The sequence below is a fragment of the Misgurnus anguillicaudatus genome, chromosome 11 (assembly GCF_027580225.2).
Source record: "Misgurnus anguillicaudatus chromosome 11, ASM2758022v2, whole genome shotgun sequence".
Taxonomy (NCBI): Eukaryota; Metazoa; Chordata; class Actinopteri; order Cypriniformes; family Cobitidae; genus Misgurnus; species Misgurnus anguillicaudatus.
In genome coordinates, this window is record NC_073347.2 from 36601973 (window position 1) to 36625975 (window position 24003).

The window sequence follows — 24003 nt, forward strand, 5'->3', positions numbered from 1 at the left end:
CGTGAAAAGTGTTAAATTAAGGTACATATAGAACAGATAAAAATGTGCGATTAAGTTGTGTTTAATCACAAGATAACTTGCGACAGTCATGCGATTAATTATTTAAATCGATTGACAGCCCTAATAAAAATGTGTAAACAAAATCCCTTTAGGGAAGAAGCGACAGCAGGCGGTCATGTTTGCAACGCGTCTTTATCAATTGATGATTGGTTGTTTTAACTGGAGGGCGGGACTTCCATCACCAGAACGACCATATGGAGCATTGCATCATCTCCTGTTCATAGTTACAGGATTGCTCAGTCTTGTTATTTCCAATTTCTTTGGTATAACTCAACAGTTTTAGTAGGTGATTTGTTATATATACAAAGTATATAAAAATGGCATTAATATCATCATTTTTTTAAAAACATCTCTAAACTTCTCAATCTGTCTGATTTGCTTTTTTAAATCTCTCAAGGCTGCTTTGTGGGGTTTATTGCTTTTATAAAACGGTTACTTCATATATTCATAACATTAGCGGGATTTTATAAAATAAAACACAAATAAGTTGTAATTATATTAGTACAAATATTACTCTTCTGCTAAACAAACTAGTTCCTCAGAATCAAGTGTGTCTGAAACAGAGCGCAATTCTAAAGCAACACAGACGCAGCAAACACACAATGAAAATATGATTTAAGACTGTGGTGTTTGTTTGTATAAATCAACATTCATCTAATTTATACATTAACATTTCTATCGTATCTGTTGAAGTGATGATCAAATATGCTTGGAAGCATGCTGAACTCTTTCCCCGTCAGCGTTTTTTTTTTTTTTTTTTTTAAGTTGCCACCCAGTTTTAGTTTAATGCCTTGCAGAAAAATGTTCTTCTTAAAATAAACACAAAATATCAAATGAAAGAACAGACCATCTGCTTTTAAACAAAAACAAACAAAATAAAGTTTCATCCTACCTTCATTTGTTCTCTTATAACCTTTTAAATTTCAGCTAAAAGCGGAGATAATTCCATTTTTGTGAATAACTTTTGTAAGAGATCAGATTCAGAGCCATGAAGAGTACTACACAGTGTTTTTAGTGTTGAGTGAATGCGTCAGCGTTTAAGTTGGGTAAGATCGCCACCCAGTGGATAATAGCGGACGTATGAACTTGAGTTATAAACTCCAAACGTTTTCTCTTTATCGACGAGATGATGCAACAATATTTATTGACATTTATCTGGATATCGCCATTAATTGTGCAATTGTAGACAAATTAAAAATATGTTTAAAGACTGTGATGTTTATTTTCATAAATCAGTACGCAGCAACAGTGGCGCAGTGATACTTATGTAATGTGGTCTGAACCGTGGGGTTACCGGTGTATTTTATCACGGCTTAGAACGCATTTCAACCAATCAGAATAAAAAGAACCAGAACTGACTTTTGTTCAAAGTTAAATGAACATTTAACATTTACAAGTCTTTGTCTTTACAGAGTAAAACTAAAAAACAGCATCAAGCAAAACATTCTGGGAAACAAAATCTGAAGCAAAAAACTTTGTTTCCCAGAATGCTTTGCATGAGGCTGTTATTTTATAGTTTTATTCTGTAAGATAAAGACTTGTTAATATTTAAAATTGATTTAACTTTGAACAAACTCTTGCCAGTAAATAACATCAATTTAAATCTACGGTAAATTTCCGGCAACCCAGCTGCAATAACATTGTAATTTCTACAGAATTTTTTTACAGTGTTGTTACTGCTGAAACAGCTATACTGCGTGTTGTAGGACAAATCCATACCACTGTAATAGGATTTGTCCTTGAACATTATTAATAACAGGAAGTAAAATAAACTAGTTGTTTTCATTCGAAGGCTACTTTAGAAAATGATTCATTACTAAGGGTCAAAGTGTATTTCTGACATGGGATGGAAGCACTCATATATTTCTGCTGAAGAAAATATTGATGCTGTAGAAGTGCTCACAGCATTGTCAGGTTCGTTCCCTAGCAACAGCAGCAGGGATGTTCATGAGAGATGTTTGATGTGCTCAAAGATGGCAGATTTTTACGCTAGTGTTCAACAATTCACTTCTTTTCTATACATCACAAATCACTGCTAATAATGTCATTATCTGAATGGATTAGACGCCACTTTGACCGAGGTCAGCAGACTGCAGCTGTCCTGTTTGTGTTTCATGAGATTCTGTGACTCTGCACTAATAAAGAGATGGCAAGATGTCAGTGTTTGATGTCAGTTTTGAAGGACAGAACAGAAAACAGCCGTTTATTTTATGAGCTCTGTTCTGTCAAGAGTACTTAATGTGTTTTCTCGGAATAGAGGAAGGCCACTTTTACTTTATTCAATCACATTTATAGCTTGAAATATTATATAAAAGTGACTTCATTTATTTATTTTTAATTAGTTTGAAAGGGGAAATTTTGTAGTATCAGAAACAAATCGTTTCATGTTTTCGACAAAGGGTTTAATTGGAAATTTTATAGTTGAAGGAGAACTTGGCATTAGTTTTAACTTAGCTTGGATTTTTGGCAACAAATAAAGAAAAGATAAACCCACAAAGCTGAGCTTTCTAATTATTTTCATGAAAAATCTGTTATAATTTAATCACCCTATACTGTTCTGAATTAATATGATTTTATTTGTAAAATTAAAACATACATAAATCAGAACATTCTGCAAAATATCTTTATTCAAATCTGTCCGTTTTCAGTGTCCAGTTCTATACAGTTCACCAGTTTATCTACCCTTAATTCTTAAGACTGTATGTAATAAGGGACATTTCCCGAACCCTAACAACACAACCCCCCCTCTCCACCCCCCGTTTTCACTACTATACAAGGTAATGGATGGGTACACTGCAACAAATGACTTAACGGTATGTCTTAGTATTTTTGTCTTTCAGAACAAATATCTGAAAATTCTTAAATCAAAATGCATTTTGTTGATGAGCAATAAGTCTAGTTTTTAGACAAAAATTATCAAATTTCAGTGATTAAAACAAGCAAACATATCGGCCAATAGTGTAAGAAAGGTTAAAGTTTACTTTTTTCTTAAACACTTGATGCAAAAAAAATTAATGTATTCTATTGGCAAATTGTTTTGCTTGTTTAAATCACAAATTCACCTAAATTTTGATATTTTTGTCTAAACACTTAACTTATTTTCTTAGGTCATTTTAAAAATGCACATGGCTCATCATCCTCTATCCATCCTCAGGATGCTTTTCTTCTTCTTGTTTCATTGGTGGTTGTCATTTGAGTGATATGTTAAGATATACTGCCGCCTGCTTTACCGGGGAGTGAATGTAGAAAACATCAAATACGGCCAGCGGAAAAGAATGGTAAAATACGGGAGAATCTTCTTTGTGTTTTTATGTTTTATGATTGTTGTTTTTGATTCATTGATCTTCAGAAAATTCCTTCAGGCCTCAAACATTCTTTGCTTTTCCACCATCTTCTGCATGTTTTAAGCCTTTCCAACATAAAACTTCATTCACACAGCAATTTGGTCCCAAAAAATGTCTGTAAAATTAACAGAGAGGCTTCTGTGTGAACACAAACACACCCCGTAAATGTTCTGGGATCGCTCGCGTAAAAAGGACCTACAGTAGTAACATTGCCATAACATTTACAGAAGAGAAACAATGCCGTAAGGTGCATGCCATAGTGAGGATGTGTGTGTGTCACCAGAAGTTATAGTTTAGCTCTTTGACACAGAGATTTAAACGCAGATCAACATTCATGAGGAGAAATGTCAACAAACTGTACTGAATCAGAGATCAGGGAGCTTGTCAATATCTGTGATGAATCTGAGATCATTCACCCGCATGACAGAACAGCTCATCAGGTGATCCTTATGATCTTGTCATAAACAAAAATGCACACGTGTGGTTTCTAGAGAGAGAAATCACAGATAATTAGCAAACTTCAGATGCTGTTGATAAAACCTATCAAGTGCAGGACTTTAATACATCATGCGTCTTTAAGGGATATTTACTGTGTGTGTGTGAATGCAAGCACAGATTCCAGAAAATCATTGACATCAGTGTGAATGAAACAAAAAATCGAATGATTCCGGACAAATCACAGACACAGGGTTCCCACGGGTCCTTGAAATCCTTGAAAGTTTGTAAATCTGCGGGAAATAATTCAAGGCCCTGGGAAGTTTTTGAAAATATACATACATAGATACAGGTCATTGACAGTGCTTGAATCTATTTTATGCAAGAAGTTTTCTGGAAAAAAATCCATATTATTCCCTGTGTAGTGTACTGTATGATAATATCATAAAAATTCTAGCCTTTTAAGCAAACGTTCTAAATTGTTTGCTTTAAATGCTTAAATCTTCTGTATGTGAATGTTGATTCATACTAAAATGCTTTTTTGCATAGTTGTGTTTGACACATGAAATCGTCTTGGGTTACGTATGTAACTGTTGTTCTCTGAGAAGGGAACGAGACGCTGCGTCTCTCTTGCCATACTTCCTGCGTCCCTGTAACGCCGTCTTTGGCAATATTTCAGATAGTGATATACTTCCGGACTCCTGCGTCACCCTGTCTTTGTCGTTAAGCCTCATCATTGGTTGAATTTGATAAACACATTCAGACACACTTACCCCTGGAGGCGTCCCCAAAATGTCACCGCAGTGACGCAGCGCGAGTTCCCTCGAAAGGGAACTGTAACAATGTATCTTAAAAGGTAACAAGATGTAACCTTGCTCTCACTTAAAATGTGTCCCCACATTTAGTCCTTGAATTTGAGGGTATTGGACCTGGAAAGTCCTTAAAAGGTCCTTGAATTTGAAGTTAACTAAGATGTGGGAACCCTGCAGACAGTTTATTTTCCATAATCTCTGTGTGACCAGGGCTTATATGATGTTGAGATTCATCTTTTCACACTAAGGACAATTGAGAGACTCATACACAACTATTAGAAAAGACAAAAACAAACTGCAGTTTGTGTGATTCCTTACTGTATGTAATAACATTGTGCAGATTTTGCAATGCGGGGATGTAAACTTATGAGCTCAACTGTATGTTTCACAGAAGAATGAAAAGGATTGAAATAAAAGGAGGTCGAATCAATAATGACAGTTTTTTTGTGGCTAAACTTTACAATTCTCATCAATTCTTAGCTGTATTTTAATAATGTTTGTATCATACTAGGTTAAACCTGTATAGTATGTACTTGTGGATGGCTAATAGTCCCATAATGCACCTGTTATATTGCTGTTATGAATAAGAGGATTGGTAGACAGCAGGTGAGACGGGCAGCTCTTATATCACTCATGCCCTACTGCTCAATCTGATCTCAGTCTAACCTAGCAGGATTATTTGTCATCACCATTTGATCGTATGCAATTTCTCACTCAATCTGACACCCGTCCGTTTTTCAGTTTCCTTGAAGTGACACGATACCCTCTCGTCTCTTTCTGCTCTTCCCTTGAGCTTGTTCTGTAAAGCTCTGTCCTATCCGACGCCTTTTATTGGACTTCCATTGTTTTGTGATAACAGTGATTAGTGACTCTTTCTTTTGGGAAGTCTGCACTCAACCATTTCTGTCTGTTTCAGGTATAGGAGAGGATTACATATTAGTGATTACTGAGATGTATTCGCATCTATGCATCCAAAACAATTGTATTGCATCTTTAATATACAAATGCATACATTCCCTTATGTTTAGAAATGGTTGGGTGCTTATTAAAGCATCTGTCTGCTTGTTTTGTTGGTATCTCAGTATATCTGAGTTTATCTCTAGTCTGGTGCATACAAAGTTATCTATAATTAACCAGCTAAGCACTTAAACAGAGCAGATAAATAAAGAACAGTTTAATTAATAGCCATGTCAGACACTGTTTGGCGCAGGTCCATGCCTCCATGTAAACCCCCACTGTGTTAGTTTAGTGTAAGATGTGGACTGCTGGTACAGAGAGATCTTCATGCATTCTCATTGAAGCTGATTCAATGCACACAGCTCACAGATTATCTTATAGACGGTTTCATCAGACGCACATGCGCTGATGCGATACACGCCAGGATCCGAACTTTACTTCCAGTTTCTATTTTTTTTCAATGGTCTGACTAGTTGCTAAAGTGATGTCTTGAACAAATGCCTTGTCGAAAATAACAAATGTTTTTGTTTCGTAGGTAATCTATGTGTTGTTGTTTTTTGCTTGTTATATAAATAAACTATGTTTAAAGAACTTTGTTGTTATTTATTCTTGTTAACCGGAAGTTACGCACGGACCACGACAGCCGCTTGTTTATGTTGTTACTGCTGAAACCGTCTATACTTGGATTTTTAATACACTTCCATGCAAAAGTTTTGAAACACTTGACTTAATTGTTTCTCTTGCTCTTAAAACTCTTTAAATTTGTAGGTGTGTGTTTACATTAAAAAAATACCTTTTGTAGACAAAAATATCAGTGCTTCTGTATATGTGCAATTCCAACGTTATACAAGTGTCTTACAATTATTTGACTATTGAAAATGATTTAAAAACTTTAACAGAGATTTCAAACCACCAAATATTGACATCTAAGATTTTAGTATGATTAAAAAATGGGTTCAAACTCAGGGAACACACATGATGAAAAATGTATATCTTATAATGCGCTGTAAGTTGTTTTGGATCAAAGCATCTGCAAAATGCATAATGGTAAATATAATTGTGCCAAAATAATCTTTGATATGGATGACTTAATGGACTAATTAATGAAGATAAAGCAGTCATGAACGCTGGAAAAGTCTTGGTAAAACGTGCTTTGTAAAATGGTTTGATTTGCAGACAAAGGGTGAAGATGCTAATATACAAACATTTGTAATGATTTTTTGTTTAATAATTCCCATTTATTTTCTGGTAACTTCCCAATTATTCTAAAATGTGGAACAAATTTTAACCCTAACCTAACCCTACAGTATATACAGGGTCTAAATTAATAAACACTGTTATGATGACATCCAACACTGAGATTTTTTTACCCCATCTGTCATTGTGGCTGTATCCTTTATAAGGTCCTAATAATATGTACCATTAGTTGCAAATTTGAATATGTTTGTTACCAATGTTTACCTTGAACTCTTTAGGTTCAAAACTGTAGTTTTTGAAAGAGCACCACCCCAGTGACAGCTGAACGTTTTCTTTCTGAAAGTGCATTTGTCCACAAACTAAAAAAGTAAAAACAAGTTGTCACTGGGAAGGTACATTTTAAAAAGATCCAAATATGTACCACTTTAGTACAGATATGTACCTTTTAAAGGGGACATTTCACAAGACTGTTTTAACATGTTAAATAAATGTTTTGTGTCCCCAGAGTACATACGTGAAGTTTTAGCTCAAAATACCCCACAAATAATTTATTATAACATGTTAAAATTGCCACTTTGTAGGTGTGTGCAAAAATGTGACCCTTTTTGGTTGTGTCCTTTAAAATGCAAATGAGCTGATCTCTGCAATAAATGGCAGTGCTCTGGTTGGATAGTGCAGATTAAGGGGTGGTATTGTTATAATAAGATCATTTTCTGACATCACAAGGGGAGACAAATTTCAATTACCTATTTGTTGCAGAGAACTTAGGGTTGATCTTTTTCACATTTTTTAGGTTGATAGAGGCACCGGGGACTCAATTATAGCATTTAAACATCGGAATTTCCCATAATTTCCAGGTGTAATTTTGTTACCTGTACATTTATTTAAAGCACTAAAGCATCTTTTAATGAAACTCCAAAATCATTCAACACAACACAGACGTGATATTATTCCAATTACCATCATTATAAAGAAACTGTCAATAAAAACTATAAGCAGCAAGTTTAGAAACCTTTCTGGTGATATATATATATACGCTGAAAAAAACTTCTGGACATAAATAAATTAGGTTTTCTTAAAATGAAATTAACATTAATTAAAATGAATTTCATTTTAAAAAAACTTGATTCACTCATGTTGAACTGGTGTATATAATTAAATTACGTAGATCAAACACTTTTTTTAAAGAAAAATCATTTTAAGAAAACTTAATTCAATCATGTGCAACCAGAGATTTTTTTCAGTGAGAGATGATATATCAGGTGGCATCTATCTATCTATCTATCTATCAAGCTGCAGTATTCTTAAGATAGTCGGTACAAATGTTATCTAGAAAGTGTCTGTAGGTGGAAGTCTTTGTCCATGTGAAGATGTTTGAAGGCTGATGATGAAGGTGATTTATAAGGACCTCTTGGGGTTGGAGAACCATGCACAATTGAGAGCCTTGGTCAAAGGTTCAGTCGTCTTACTCAGAAATGTTGAAATGTGGAGAGTGCTTTTAAAAAAACAACATAAAGACTAAACAAACAGAGAGGTTGATAGGATGTCCTTCTCGTAGAGAGAGAGAGAGAGCACTTTCCTCTGTTTTCTGTCTGCTATAGAGAGAAACAAATGAGTCATTATTAATAATGCAAGCTTTTAGTGAGGGCTGCCCCGCTGCACTGACCAAACACTGAACTCGCACCCCTGCCATGCTCCTCCTGGCTGTCTGCTTCATCTCTTGAAGGAACAGTTCACTCAAATTGTAAAATCGAATGCGTTTTTATATTCACTCTTGTGTCATTACAAGCCTGTATGCTGTTATTTCTTTCTACGGAGTACCGAAGTAGATTTTGCACTTGCATTTGTCTGAGGAACAGATGGAAATAGAAAGATGATTTTTCTCATGTGATTTTTGTTGTGCATTGCACAGAATATACAGCATACAGGTTTGGAAAGACAGAATTCAAATGTTTAGATGAACTTTAACACTCTACATGAACCCAGAACATCACAAACAGATGAGCTCAGACTCTGAATGGCTGTGTGGTGTTTGGCAGGCGTCGTTGCGGTCTGAAGGTGAACCGGGTCTGCGGTGTACACAATGATTTGTTTAGCCAGAGCACCGTCGAGAACCATCTGCAGCGTATTTCAGGTGAGCATCTGCTGTGCTGCAGATGGCAGGAAAAGTACAGGAGTGGAGGTAGATGACTGCTTTCAAACAGGTCCAGCTTCTCCTGAGCGCCAAGCATGAGGGTTGCTGATGCTGTGTTGGTCATACATTTTTGGATTACGGCATTATGGCATTTGTACAACTAGAGGCCAAACGTTTCACATGCTGCAAAGGTTAGCTTGCTTTTGGCACACTGAAAACCCTATTAAGTTGACTGAAATCATTTGATTGAGTAAACTCGTAAATTCAATTAAGTAATGGGGTTCCACAAAAACTTCTATATTTAACTTTACTTAACATGGTGGCCACATAGACTGAACTTAAATTGTTAAGTTCACCAAATGTGGAGTTTGTACAGTGCACCTAAACAATTAAGAATGAACTTCAATTGTCATTTAACTTTATACAACAATATGTAATGACAGCTATCCAGGACTGACATTACTGCATATACACAGAAAATGCATCTGGGATTTGTCCATGATCATTGGTTCATTCACACTGCCAATGATTTTCCGGAATCTGTAAAGATCCTGCACTTATTATCCATTAATCCTGCTTATTATCCATTATTTCTCTCTCCAGAAGCCATGCGTGTACATTTTGTTTATGATAAAGGAGCGCGTGATATGCTGTACTAGTATAGATCTCCGCTTCAGCCCTAATAGTGATGAGCTCCCTAATCTCTGCTTCAGTCCGTACAGACATTTCTCATTTCTCAAATGTTACTGTGCATTTAAAAGCCCCGTTTTTAAGAGCTGAACAATATTTTGTTGTTGCGATGACACGCTTGCATTTTTGTTTATTGTAAGCTATTGGTGCATAACGCGCTACTCTATTCAGTTCAATTCAATTTCAATTCAATTTTATTTATATAGCGCTTTTCATAATTGTTAATTGTTTCAAAGCCGCTTTACATGATGAATAGATGTAGGGATAATCTATAGATAATATAAGTAGAAATCAACAGCGGCTAAGAATAAACTGTACAAGCGAACGTAGTAATAAAGTGTCAATGTTGTCTGACTCTCCCGGTGATGAAAAAACCCCTAGGAGAAAACCCCTGTGGGAAAACTCCTAGGAGGACAAAAACCCTTGAGAGAGATTAATATATGTTTATAGGGATAGGAAACGGGCAAGCGGATTAAACTGGTTCAGCTGGTGGTTGTTGGTCGCGTATCGGCTGGGCGTCACGTTGAAGGACAGCCAGTAGATCAGTGGTGTGATGACCTTCACAGCAACAGGAACTGGACTTTTGTCTCATTGTCCTCGGGGTCGAGGACGAGACAGGGAGAGAAAAACTGAATCCTATATACTCTTTTATTTTCCTGAATGATGCAGCTTCAGAGTGGATAGTGATGAGCTCCCTTATCTCTGCTTCAGTTTAGTTTGCAGACAATGTTAATCTGCATGTAAACCCCTCTTTTTAAAGAGTTGAACCATAACTTTATGTTGCCATGACACGCACATCCTCATTATGGCATGTTACTACTGCACGCTTCTTACGGCATTATTTCTGCATCATTAACACAGAATGATTTCTGGGTATCTTACGGCAATGTTACTAGATACTCTTTTCTGTCTGCCAATGTTATGGGTATTTTCTGGGACCAAAGTGCTGTGTGAATGAGGTTTATTTCAATCAATCAATCAATGAACTTAATTCTCCACAGAAGCACACAATAAACTGCACTGTTCACATAGATCATCATTAATTGCACTTGATTGGTTTTTGTAAGTTAATAAGTTAAATGAACAAAGACAGTTAAGTTATGGATCCAAGATTTAAGTCATGATTGCTTGACTTTTGAGGACAAACAGTATTAGATCTTGATCAGTATTGAGTATCAGATCTTTCTCTTCTCTTTCTGAGGAACATGTTCTGTACGGCTGGATCTTCATAAGCACCTGCCGTCCCAGTATCCTGACAGATTGAGCCGATTACAAGCCTCTAGTGTCGCTCAGCACTGTTTGATCCGTGTGTGCCCAGATCATCTACTTTAAATATCTTCAGCTTCTTAAACCAAGATACTCCAACATTACTCAGATTAAACAGGCTAGATGTTTCTTCATACTGCCACCAACATTCTGAATTGTCCTGTAGAGGTCTTCTCAGGTCCAAAGTAATGTACTCCATCCAAAATGACCCAAATCACTTTTTACCTATACCTGACTAGCATAAATACATTTTTTAAAGAAAGACCTGACCCGAGACAAACTCGACAAAATTAGACCCTAGTCCGACCCGACCCAGTGGCAGTTTTTTTAACCCGACTGGACCCGAAGGTAAACAGCACTCCATTTATTTTCCTTTGTTATCTGATGACAACCCAAAGGTAACTGCTGAAATGTGCATTCAAAGTTGATTGACAGATCTGTGTTAACAAAAATTAACCTACAGTACCGCCAGCCACACAATGTGTCACCATCAATTTGGCAGATTTACTTTAGATTTGCTTTAAATGTGTGTGCTGTGAACAGCTTCTCCTCTCATGTGTAAAAGTAAAGACCAGTGTGTTGTTATTGTTAGCACAAACCCATAACGTGTGGCTGGCAACAGAAAGCAGAAGAGCTCATACAGTACGATTGTTGTGCGTTATGTTCCCTACAGTGGCTGATATGGTCCTAACTCACTACAAACATAATACTTTGCTTTCTAGATGATTTTTGCATGCCTCCCATTACGTGATTTTCACAAGATGTTTGGAGGAAAATTACACTTGTCCCTGGAGAGCACTTTGTAACACTTTACAGTACAAGAACAGAGGTGCCCTCCAACACCGTAAAACAAAGTGTATTGGTCACAAACTTCTTTTTTGGAGAGTTTCTGTTTCTGTGCTCCAGTTCAATCCATTACATCTCGAAATTAGGGACATGAGCTATATTTAGAGAGTGGGCTCGTTCAACGTAGCAACAAAATCCTGGCAAAGATTTGCGATGCCTTAGTAACCAACCAGGTTATCAAAGCAACCTAATAGCAGCGGACCTTAACAATCACTTAGGAACACCCTGGAAACCATCCACTTACTGTATCTCTAGTACAGTTCTTCTTAATGACCCGTTCAAACTACAAGCGACACGATTATTCGCATACAAACATAAGATTGCAAATAAAAGTTTGTGCTTGCATAATATATTTTTGTGCGTGTTGTGTGTAATTATTATGTAAAAATTTTATTATTGATTAAAATTGTAAGAAAAATTGTATTTATGTTTTTCATTTATATATAATATAAAATATGTCAAAAAATATATATATACATATATATTTTGTATATGATTAATCACGATTAATCTTTTTGACAGTCCTGATTTTAATAGAGCTGATGATTTCTGGTGACATGAGCGACATGATGACAAGATGGGGTGTTTCCAGCAATGCAACAAAATTGAGAAACCCTAAACTTTATGCATATGATGAGCGTCTACGAATGAGATCGAAGCAGTAGAGTACTGCAGTGGACGGTTGCTCATTTGTTTATAATTGTTATTAGGAAACAAGAATTAGAAACGAGAGAGATGGGCGTACATCTGTGAGCAAGCACATTTTTTAGATATTTCCTTTATCGGGCACACCCAGCTCGGGTCTTGCAGAACTGTATGCATTAGAAATATAATATTTCACTTCTAAGACAATTCATGGACTTTTTTGTTCACATTTTGTTTTACAGACCAGTGTACAGTGACGAGATCATATCTGTTCCTACACAAGTTTTGGTTCTTCAGCACCATCTACTATTTTGGCAACTGGGCGTTCCTTGTGGTAAGTCTGTATAAAAGTAAATTCACATACAGTAAAATGTGACCCATGCTGGCAGAGTCGGAATGAGCCAATATTCAAAAATTAGTTAACAGCTAATCAACAGTTAACCAAACATTCACTTAAGACATAACAGATTCAATCTGTGTGAATTCTTGTCAAAACAGATATTTTTAAAGCTGTAATTCTGTTTATGTATGCATATATCAGTGTCACACGCTCGTGCATCTCTATGAATGCTTTAGATCTGTCAGTCAGTGCGAGGAAGATTGTTTTTATGTCTTATCTCTCTTAATAAACTTTTATAACATCAATCAGGTTCTGCAATTTCTTTTCTAATCCTGCATGTTTTAAAACCCAAACCAAATTGTCAGACGTGCAAGTGGATGGACACGCACCTTTGTATTAGATTTAGGGCCAGATTTACTAACACCTGGCCCAGCGCAAACCATCATTTTGTCGTTAAATAATGACTGCCGTGATTTGCCAAAGATGCATAGTGGATAATTAATGTTTATAAGGTGTGGTTTAGTTATTTTTGTGACTGACCTTATTGCATATGCATTTCTAGGAGTTTCCCTTTCAGACGCAAAATTTATGGGTGGAGATTATTTAAAGAATTCACCCAATGCTACACTTTTACTAATGTTTGCGCGTGTGATATTACTGGTATTTGCGCCAATTTTTAATGCTGGAAAAAAGCAATTTTTTACAAAGAGGAATCACAGAGATCAGAGGCAGAGGATTGTTTTAACAAAAATATTGTTTGCCAAGGTATGTTACTTATTATTTGCTGAAGTAGGAGGAGTCACTAGGAGAAGTCACACAATAGCAGGCATTTCAAAACTTCATTTTTTGTCCTCCAGTTCTTTTCAGTGTCCTATGGCTTTGTTAGCTGTGATGTCTGTGGTGCTGAACTCAAGTGCATCAGGTGTTAGTAGATCACCTGCACCTCATCAGCTCGGCTCATTTGTGACCCTGAACTCATTTGCGCTGCTCTTAGTAGATTGCGTTGGTCATTATAGAAATTAGATATTGTGCCTGTGTTATTTAATTTGCACCTTTTTTATACTTTTATTCCTGTTTTATTCTTTTTCACACATTTAAACAGTTTTTATTAAAATCACATTTATTTTCTTTTAATTGATATTTTAAATTCATGTTAAAAGAGAGAGACAGGTTGAATGGTCCCTCGGGTTTGAGTCCCGTAAAGGTAAAAAGTGGGTTGGAGTCCCATAGTATATTAGATACTACAAAGTACCAATAGGGTTGAAGGGTCCCTTGGGTGAAAGTCCCATAAAGGTAAATTGTGGTTGGGGTCCATTAATGTATTAGACATTATAAAGTACCAAGTGGGTTAAAGTCCCTCGGATGAAAGTTCCGTGAATTCTGATTTTAATATTTTACTTGGGTGGTTTGTGTATCTTTGATTTTTGTTTTCTCATTTCTATGTAAAGCACTTTGAATGACCTTTGTGTATGAAATGTGCTATACAAATAAACTTGCCTTGCCTTAAATAACCAGCAGATATTACAACTCCCATCGGAGTCTTTGGAATTGCGCTCTCATGCTAATTTTCCCCGTTTAGTAAATCTGGTTCCTAAGCATTTAGGTTGGTACACTTCTAAGAAAACATACAAATAAAGCTTATTTTAGATGTTTAATGACTATTTAGAGACTATTGGGATTGCTAGATGAGGGCTTAATGTACTTATTTTTAATGACAATTTTGACCAAAATCGACATTTATACTTTCTTTCACCTCTAGCTCAAAATTATACCATGCACATTCTAGCGCATTTTGTCACAAATGTCATTGATTTTATTTAAGGACCAATAATGTGATATATCATTTCTTTATATTTGATCATTTGGTTGTTTGTATGTTGCAGGTCTTTCTCATTGGTTTGGTTGTTTCATGTTGTAAAGGGAAGAAATCTGTGATTGAAGGTGAAGTTGATCCAGAAGACTCGGATGTCAGTGATGATGAATATGTGCATTAACTTCCAGTAAACTTCACCTTTACACTAAACACTGCTGTTATTTAAATCTATAAAGTTGGAATGGAAAAATTTCATTCAGTATTTCATTTGTCTTTCAGAGAAATCTTCAAATTCTGTATGTATAATTGAGTGTTTCATGATGCCAAATAGGTTTTGTGTTCTATGTTTAACTGATAGTTGTGGTCTGATCTGTTAAACTCTTTCTGCTACTGACACTCACTAGTAAGGGTGCGTCTTGCATATGCATGTCAAATTGCATTTCTTTCTAAACTACAGTACTGTATTACAAAAAAAAAGTCTGAAAACCTGGAAGTTATCTTTGAAATTAAGCTAAGGTACGTTTTTGGTTGTTAAAAATAGATTCTTATTTTGATTATTTAAGATATTTGAGAGTTTTATGCTGTTTTTCTGTGATCTAGTTTCAGTGTTTTTGATGTTTAATGTTCCTTTAATCTTGGTTAAGTTACTATTATGATCTTAAAAACATCTTTCTCATCTTCATTTATGTGAGATAGACTTTTATTTTTGAATTGTTGAAATTGCAGTTACATTAAAGGGAGCTGAGACAAGACTTTAATTGTGTAAAAATGTATTTATAATGTAGTGTTAGCCTTTTGGGGTGTTCTGTAATGTAATATGAGGTTTTGAACCAGTAATAAAGACTGAAACAGTATCTCTGGTTTTGAAACGATTCATTGTTATTAATGATACAGTATATTTAAATATAATGATCTTTAGAGACTGTATTATCATATCCAACAAATCTAAGTTTGATTTCAGTTCTTTTTATATCATCACTGCAATACATTTTAGTTATTTTGATAATTATTAAGTGTTCAAACAGAAATAAATAAAGTACAAGACTACACATATAATAGACATTTATGTAATTACTAGTGTGAGTATTTCACAGAAGTATTTACTAATTCATATATTTTTAATCATACATTTTCATCTAGCACATTTTCATGGTTCAGTGTTTTTGTTTTATTACTTTTGTAATCCATATCACCACTGTTTCACTTTTAGTGTTATGTTTGTTGTTTTTTATCCAGTAACCATTTAAAAAAATATATCGGTCGATATTTATCAGTTATTGTCACGGTTTAATCCGTGTTCTGTGTATTGTGTTTGTATTTTGTAGCCTACTGATTATTGTCACCTGGTCTCTATTTGTTAATTACCCTCCTCATCTATAATACACCTGTAATCAATCACATCTGCTTATTTAAACTCTGTCTCTTGTCATCCCATTTGTTGTATCATTCTCATTGTAATGTTTCATGTTAGTGTTTGTTCCTATTCTTGCCTGCCTGTCTGTTGAATTACCGTTTTCGTTCCTTGTGTTTTTTGTTTAATTAACGCCTTTGTTATACTTGGACTTGCATCCGCATACCTTATCCGCCTTATCCGTTATCCGCATCATGAATCCCTGATTTATATAAATGACTGGTTTGCACATAAAACGCTAATGTAACAGCGAGAAGTGAAGCCTCATTACACAGATCTTTAAATATGTGACTTATTCCACCTCCACTCTTTCGTACCACCTCAGACCATAGATATAAATGTAAATAGATGCTACATTGGCAGTTTTAGTGTAAGTTCAGTTTCACACAATGGGTCTCATTCATGAAACATTCGTAAATATATGAGTAAATATGTGAGTGATTTGCACGTAAACAGACCTTCCCGAAAACTCTCCTCCTGATTCACAAATACTTCGTAAACGTCCGATTTGATAGTTAAATGTGTGTATGTGTTCATGAATTCCAATCAGTCATAAATGGGACGTGCGTGCACGCTCATTCTCAATTACCATAAATCCCGCCCATTAAATCAGACTGACAACTATATATGGGCATCATATTATGACACCAAACGAAGGATTTCAACATGTCTTCTCAAAAGCGAATGAAAAAGACACATTTCTCAGATGCAGAAATTGAAGTTTTATTATCAGAAGTCAATTATCATTCAAAACGCCACATTTTATTTTCAAGCATAGCCTACATAGTGGCGTCACATTACAGATGCTGTAAATGGAGTATCATCTGTTAATCGAACAGTCCAAGAAGTGAAAAGAAAATGGTTCAACATGATGCTTGACTGCAAAAAACGAATTAATTCACTTCGAAAAAATCTTTTTCAAACTGGAGGAGGACCACCATCATCATCATGATCGAGCATAGCCTATGTGATGAACGCATCATTAGCATAATTGGCGAAACCTCTCTGTCGGGTATAATTCCCGATGGTGACAGTGATGAAACCCCTTTGCAGGAAAACACTTTAGCATAATCAGATGGTAAAGTTCACAATTTTTTTGGCCAGCTGACATGGTTAATAAAAAATATAATTTTACAGGAAATAGACAAGCAGTTTACATTTGAGCAGATTTAACTTTTTACAAAAGAACTGGTCTGGGTAGCCTGAAACGAATTAATAGTCTTCATTCTGGGCAAGTAGTCTGCGCGGTCTCTGAAAATACCTTTTGCGCAACGCTCTATCTGCCAAATCTATATATAAGCCATCGTAAATGTGTTATGCCTGATTTTGGCCATTTTATAGGAAACAATTTCCGTAACAATTAAGGGGCTATTAGTTTGCCCAGCCCATACTGAAAATAATAACTTATTTGATTAAAGTGTTCCGTTTGCAGATGCTATTACTGGAGCTCATCATAAAAGTGAAAATAATAGGCTAAACGGATATAATTACTGAATATAATATTTTTTCAAAATGCTGTGTAACATGTACATGATTACGGTGAATTAAAATACAGCCTTATTGATGAGCAAAACGTTCGGATGTTAAACGCACAATTTACGCGTGCTTGGGAGCAGGTGTAGATTTCTTTCGTACCAACTAACATTTGGAAAATACGAACATTTTCATGAATCCGAAAATTTACGCCAAAAGACTTTGTGTACGATTAACACAAAAATTCTCCTTCTCGTGTTTCATGAATGAGACCCAATGCATACATAAATTGCGTGTTTACAGCACTAGTTTTTTCTTTTCTTATTTTTTCTGTTTTTAACATGTTAGAGCATTCATATTACACATATGAGGATCACAGAAGTACTGTAAAGCTCAAAGAGGTAGCCTACAGTAAAGAGATTATTTTCCTTTCCATTAAAAGTCCAGACAATACTTATATAGCTCTCAGAACAAAGTAACAAATGCTTTAACGTTACCCTTTGAAAAAGTACTTAAAGAGTCCATATTAGTACCTCACAGCTACACATTGTTAAACATGAAAGCCTCATTAAGTTATGTGTACTTACTCTTTCAATTTCATTCATATAATCATGGAAAGTTTTAGATATTAAACTCATGTTTGTAAGTTTCCAAAAGAGTTAAACGTAAAGTTGCACATTGTCTTAACTACTTGTGAGTTGAAACAAAGCATATCTTCAAGTATATTTAACCCACATTTTTAAGGCAGCAGATGAACTTTTGTTTCTACATTTAACCAGCTTGAAATGTTTAATGGTACCAAATGTATACATACCTGCACATAAATACTATTGGGACCTTTTTAAAAGGTACTGTCCCAGTAACAGCTTTTAAACGTTGTGTGGTTATTTAAGTATAGATATCATGAACTGATTGTGTGCTCAAATAAATGTCCCTATTATAATATTTAAGCAATATCGCTCGAGTAGGAGTGTGATATAGCTCTATATCATCACGGCTGTGATTAGGCCAGAGGCACGAGGCCCGAGGCAATGACAGCCGTGATGATATAGAGCTATATCACACGACTCCGAGAGCGATATTGCTTTTATACAACAGTTCGACGGCACACGTTTGAAAAACGAAAACTAGAAAACAACAACGGAGTTATTTTAAAAGCATCTTTGTTTGAGAACTACTTCTTCCGCCACGGATTTGAGGGCGGCCAGAATGACAGGTAAAACTTTCGGCTGCTTTGAAGCTCATAACAACTCAATGGACGGAAAAGCCGTTTCTTTATCCCTCTACAGCACAGTGTTGCCCTCAGGCAACATACTACCTTTTTGAGCCTCACACCGACACTTTAATTTAAAAAAAAAATATATATATATGTATAATATCACCTGACATGTCTCTCCAATGAAATGAGGGGCTGGAGGGGTTGTGACCTTTTGTTTGGGGGTGGAGCCATGCTTTTGGAAGCAAAGCCACATGGGATGCAGTGCCACCAATTGCCAGGATAAATATCACTTTTTAACATTTTTAAATTTAAATAATTTTACAGAAAAAAATATGTGTATGTGCATCAGTATGTAAAGAAGTATGTTTGATTGTCTGAAGACTTTCTTTGTTTTTATTTTCATACTAAGACCGTGTTTTTTGTTTGTTGCCCCAGGGCAACGTTGTGCTATAAGGGTACTAAAACACCAAGGTTTTTTATCTGATAAGATATGCATTAGAAAGTTTAACTCTAACAAACATCAATCACAAATGATTCCACTTAATCACAAACATGACTAATTAGTTTTATGGGCAACATTGTGCAGTTAGACCACTTTTATTCAGGCAAAATCATCCCAAAATGATGCATAACACACACATAAAAACACGCACACACACACACACACATGCACGCACGCACACACAAACACAAACACATGCACACATTTGTTGGTTTATATGTTCATATGTAAATGTGGAAAACATTAACACATGCAGTGTTAGTTACAATTAGTAGTGTTCATGTTTGGCTATAATCATTTGTGATTGATGTTTTTTTTTCTAATGCATATATTTATCATATACAGGGTTCCCACACCTTAGTTAACGTCAAATTCAAGGACCTTTCAAGGACTTTCCAGGTCCAATACCCTCAAATTCAAAGACTAAATGTAGGGACATATTTCAAGGGAGAACAAGGTTACAGATACATTGTTACAGTTCCCTTTCAAGGGAACTCGCGCTGCGTCACTGCGGTGACACTTTGGGGACGCCTCTAGCGGTAAGTGCGTCTGAATGTGTATATCAAATTTAACCAATGGTGAGGCTTAAAAACAAAGACAGGGTGACGCAGGTGCCAGGAAGCATATCGCTATCTGAAATATTGCCAAAGACGACGTTACAGGGACTCAGGAAGTATGGCAAGGGAGACGCAGCGTCTCGTTCCCTTCTCAGGGAACAACAGTAACATACGTAACCCGAGACGTTTTCATGTGTCAAACACAACTATGCAAAAAAGCATTTTGGTATGAATCAACATTCGCATACAGAAGATATAAGCATTTAAACTGAACAGTTTAGCACGTGTGCTTAAAAGGCTAGAACTGTATGATATTATCCTACACTACACAGGGAATAATATGGATTTTTTACCAGAAATCTTCTTGCATAAAATACATTCAATGACCTGTATCTATGTATGTATATTTTCAAAAACTTCCCAGGGCCTTGAATTTTTCCTCCCAGATTCACAAACTTTCATGGATGGAAAACCTGCATATAAAAAACCTTGGTGTTTTTATACCATTGTAGCACAATGTTGCCCTGAGGCAACAAAGTAAATTCTGAGTCAGGGGTGGTGGGGGGATAAATTGTATGATGGATATTTTAACAGTGACCCCCAAGCTCCCAAAAAGTGAGGTGAAATATTTTTTTCCCCAAAAAATAAAAAGTCATGCCATAGAGGGTTATATTACCGTTTCTTGGTCACAAAGTGTAGTTTTAAGATTAGTTCAGTCCAGAATGTATATGTATTATATTTAAATCTGCAGTCGATTAGTAAAGATAGCGCCTGTTTGAACGTTTGTTTAGTGAGATTCGGTACGTATGAGAACCAAAGCATGAGCGTACATCAGTGTTCACTCGCCACGCTGACCACCGCCCTCTCTGGGCTACATCTCTGACAGAGATACCCCGGCTCTCATGTTGGCCTTGTTTGTTTATGATCGTCAAAATGAGATCAAATCAGCAGTATTTGGTGTCATGATCAAACTAGTACTTGTTTTTTTATTCATATTTAGTGTCTTTTGTGTTGTTATTGTTTTGGCGCGAGGTAAAAGTTAATAAAACTATACTTGTGTAACGTTACTATTGCTTTCTCATTTATTCTTAACGTGATACGAGCACTCGATTATTATTATTAAACTTTGTTATTGTCAGTACTATACAAAACTGTTTTTTATAATTGTCAGAGAGATGTTTTTGCATGCTGCTTATAAATATACCAGTGGCGATATCTCATAACATGTTTTAATAGTCACGTCACGATAAAGTAAATGATCAATGTCCACATTTAAAAGCTGCGGTGCTTACCTGCAGTTTCACGGTGTTTTCGCGTTCTGATAAAAGATATAGCTCCAGAAAAAACGAGTGTTTATATTCCTCTTTCCAAGTGTTAATAATCCACGCGATGTGACAAGACATTTCTCCCATTAACTGTAACGTAACATCCAAGAGCGCTGATCTTTGACGGAATAATAACTTCTGATTGGGGATTCACAGACTGATTTATGAGCTAGTAAACTAATGAGACACACGGAGCGCGTCTGTGTTTTTCCATTCAGAGATGAGCCTGCTTAGGACCTCCATTCACTAGGTGGCGGAATAATACGAAAGGTGAAGCGGTTACAGTGCCGTTATCAGCACAATATCGTATAGCTCTTAGCCAATCAGATTCGAGAACCAGAAAGAACTGTTGTATAATGCTTATTATGAAGCCGTTTTAACTCTAGAGAATTATAAGTAAACCAGACTGATCACATTACAGTAGATGGCACACATGCTGAGAGCTGTTTGTGTTTTGCATGTTCTCGCCTGGACCAGATGTTCATATGATTCATGACCCATGAAGACACCAGACAGACTCTTCAAACAGATGCTGCAGGTTCACTAAGAGAAAAATAACACTTTTCTCAAAGTTGCCATTACTGACCTCAGAACAGTGGTTGGTGACAGCTCTGTTTCATATATGAGTGGAGAAATAAAACAGAATGAGTACAACACAATATTTACTTAGTTTGATTATAACGATGATTACTGTATCTATACACAAATACCAACTGAGACATGGGCATCTGCATATGTTTATAATGTTTTACATAGAGCGGGTGAGCAAACTAATGCTTTTTGGCTGTGGCTCTATCATTCAAAAAATATTTAACTTAGATGAATCATTTTTTACAAATGTTACCCCAAAGGTGGGGTTCATTGTAACATTGTATCAAATTCTGTCTATAAGGTGGATATTGTTTATATATCTGCCTATAATAGATGAATGTGTGGATATCTATCCATCTTTGATCCTTCATCTAACCATCCCTGTATTACACTGAAAAAATGATTCATTGAATTTACTCATTTTTTTAAGGTAAGTGGTTGCAATCGATTTATTTAAGCTAAATTTAAACAAACGTTTTATATTTTATTTTACTTTACTATTTTTTTAAATAGCTTAAATAAATTGATTGCAACCACTTACCTTAAAAAAGAATGAATAAATTCAATGAATCATTTTTTTTCATTGATGGATCAATGCATATAAATTGATTTTCTTAAGGGCAGCACAATTAAAAATCCTAATAGTGAGTTATTTCCCCTGATATTGTATTAACAGTTATCACTTTGATGAATAGTATTTACATTGTTTTCATTTCATTATCATTGTATACCTGAGACTGACAACTAACCCCTTTGAGAAGTTACATCTTTAAATGTCAAATACACAACTTCAGAAAAAATAATGAGACAATTTTAAAGACTGTTTTCAGTTTATCTACACTGTAAAGCTGGTTGCTAGTAACTTACTGTAGAAGATAAAGACTGAAATGTTTCATGTTCATTTAACTTTAAACAAACTGTTGCCAGTTAACAGGATAAATGTAAAATCTACAGTAAGTTACTGGCAGCTAGTTGCTAGTAATACCCAGTTATACTGTAATTTCTACAGAATTTTTTTACGGTGTAAATGTATTATTTGTTGGTATGTGTTGAAGTAAAAATATAAAAAGATGTTTCATCTACTACAAAAAAAGTTCTGCCAAATTCCCAGTAAAAATGTTTTTATTGGCAGTTCAAATTTAGTTTTAACAACACATTGCTAATGTTTTAACATTTATTTTAGGAACATTGCAAAAGTGAATATTTGATGCAATAACCCTGATTTTTAATCACATCTTTCACGCCTCCTTTCATGCTCTCAGTCTTTACATTGCTGTTGTGTTGTGGTGACTTTATGAGGTTCGCTGTTGGAAGTCAACAGACACTGGACTGAAATCATAACATATGCTACATGGGGAATATAAAAAGCAAAACTGAAGTGGTCTATTGATTTTTATGGCGGCTGTATTAAAAATAATTTCTACAAATGCAGTGAATTAAAATGCATCCTAATATAAAGTTGGATTTATTGACTTACACACCCAACTCAGAAAAAAAAACGTACGATAAAGAAATTTACTTGCATGCCTCCAAATCACTTTTTGTTCAATATCTTAACCAAAACACATCAAAAACTTTCACAAATTCACAGAAGATCTTCTGACAGTAAGAGAAAAAGACCAAAAGCACAGATGGCTCAGCCCTGTAGAAATATGTAAAGTGTTACATTTAATCCCGTGTATATTATTAATTGTATACATTTATTTTACACAGTAATGTTAGCTCAGTGTAATAGTTAATGCGTGTTAAATATGATATATGTAAAAAGCATATTTACTTATTTAATTTATCTCCCTTGTTATCATAAATAATCTGTAAAAGGACTCTGTTGTTATTGATTCTGTCTGGAAGTCTACTGAAAGTTATGCTGCTGAAACTGTCTATAGTGTTTGAAAAATACAAATAATTTCTCTTATCTGACACACTCCTGTTAAATATGGGAAGCATACAAATAGTGCAGAACCGTAACGGATAACCTTTGCTCTCAAGCAACTTCTTGATTTATCTTAGATGATTATAGACAATATTGTTTATGAAACCATATGGGGTTCCCGAGTACGCTGCCTGTTTCCTTCATTTTTCAGTTAAACTCATTCTTTAGAGAAATAATAGATCAAAAGGTTAGATCAAAAGATCATTTGAACATTGTGATCAAAAGGTTTTTGGAATTATGAGAAATATAATACAGCAAAATGTCCAAAGCTTTCACCCGCATTTTTATGTATTTCAAACAGTATTTATAAACATTTGCAGACACTGAATGTGAATTATTACATATCTACATGTTACATATTGGTTAACAGCACATTCATTCTTTTCTTTTTTTTTGCAAAATGAACCCAACAAGGTGATAAAAGACTCCTCCTGATCCCACGTCAGGCTTTAT

General features: G+C 35.3%; 1 protein-coding gene across 1 annotated transcript in view; it reads left to right on the plus strand.

The window, feature by feature from the left end:
- lmbrd1 (LMBR1 domain containing 1) overlaps positions 1-15393 on the plus strand; it is a 116473-nt gene extending 101080 nt beyond the window's left edge. The window contains exons 15-16 of the mRNA XM_073873602.1: positions 12629-12720; positions 14610-15393. Coding sequence (XP_073729703.1) covers positions 12629-12720; positions 14610-14720 — 203 coding nt within the window. The 3' untranslated portion in view covers positions 14721-15393. The remainder of the gene's footprint in view (positions 1-12628; positions 12721-14609) is intronic.
- The last annotated feature ends 8610 nt before the right edge of the window (positions 15394-24003 follow it).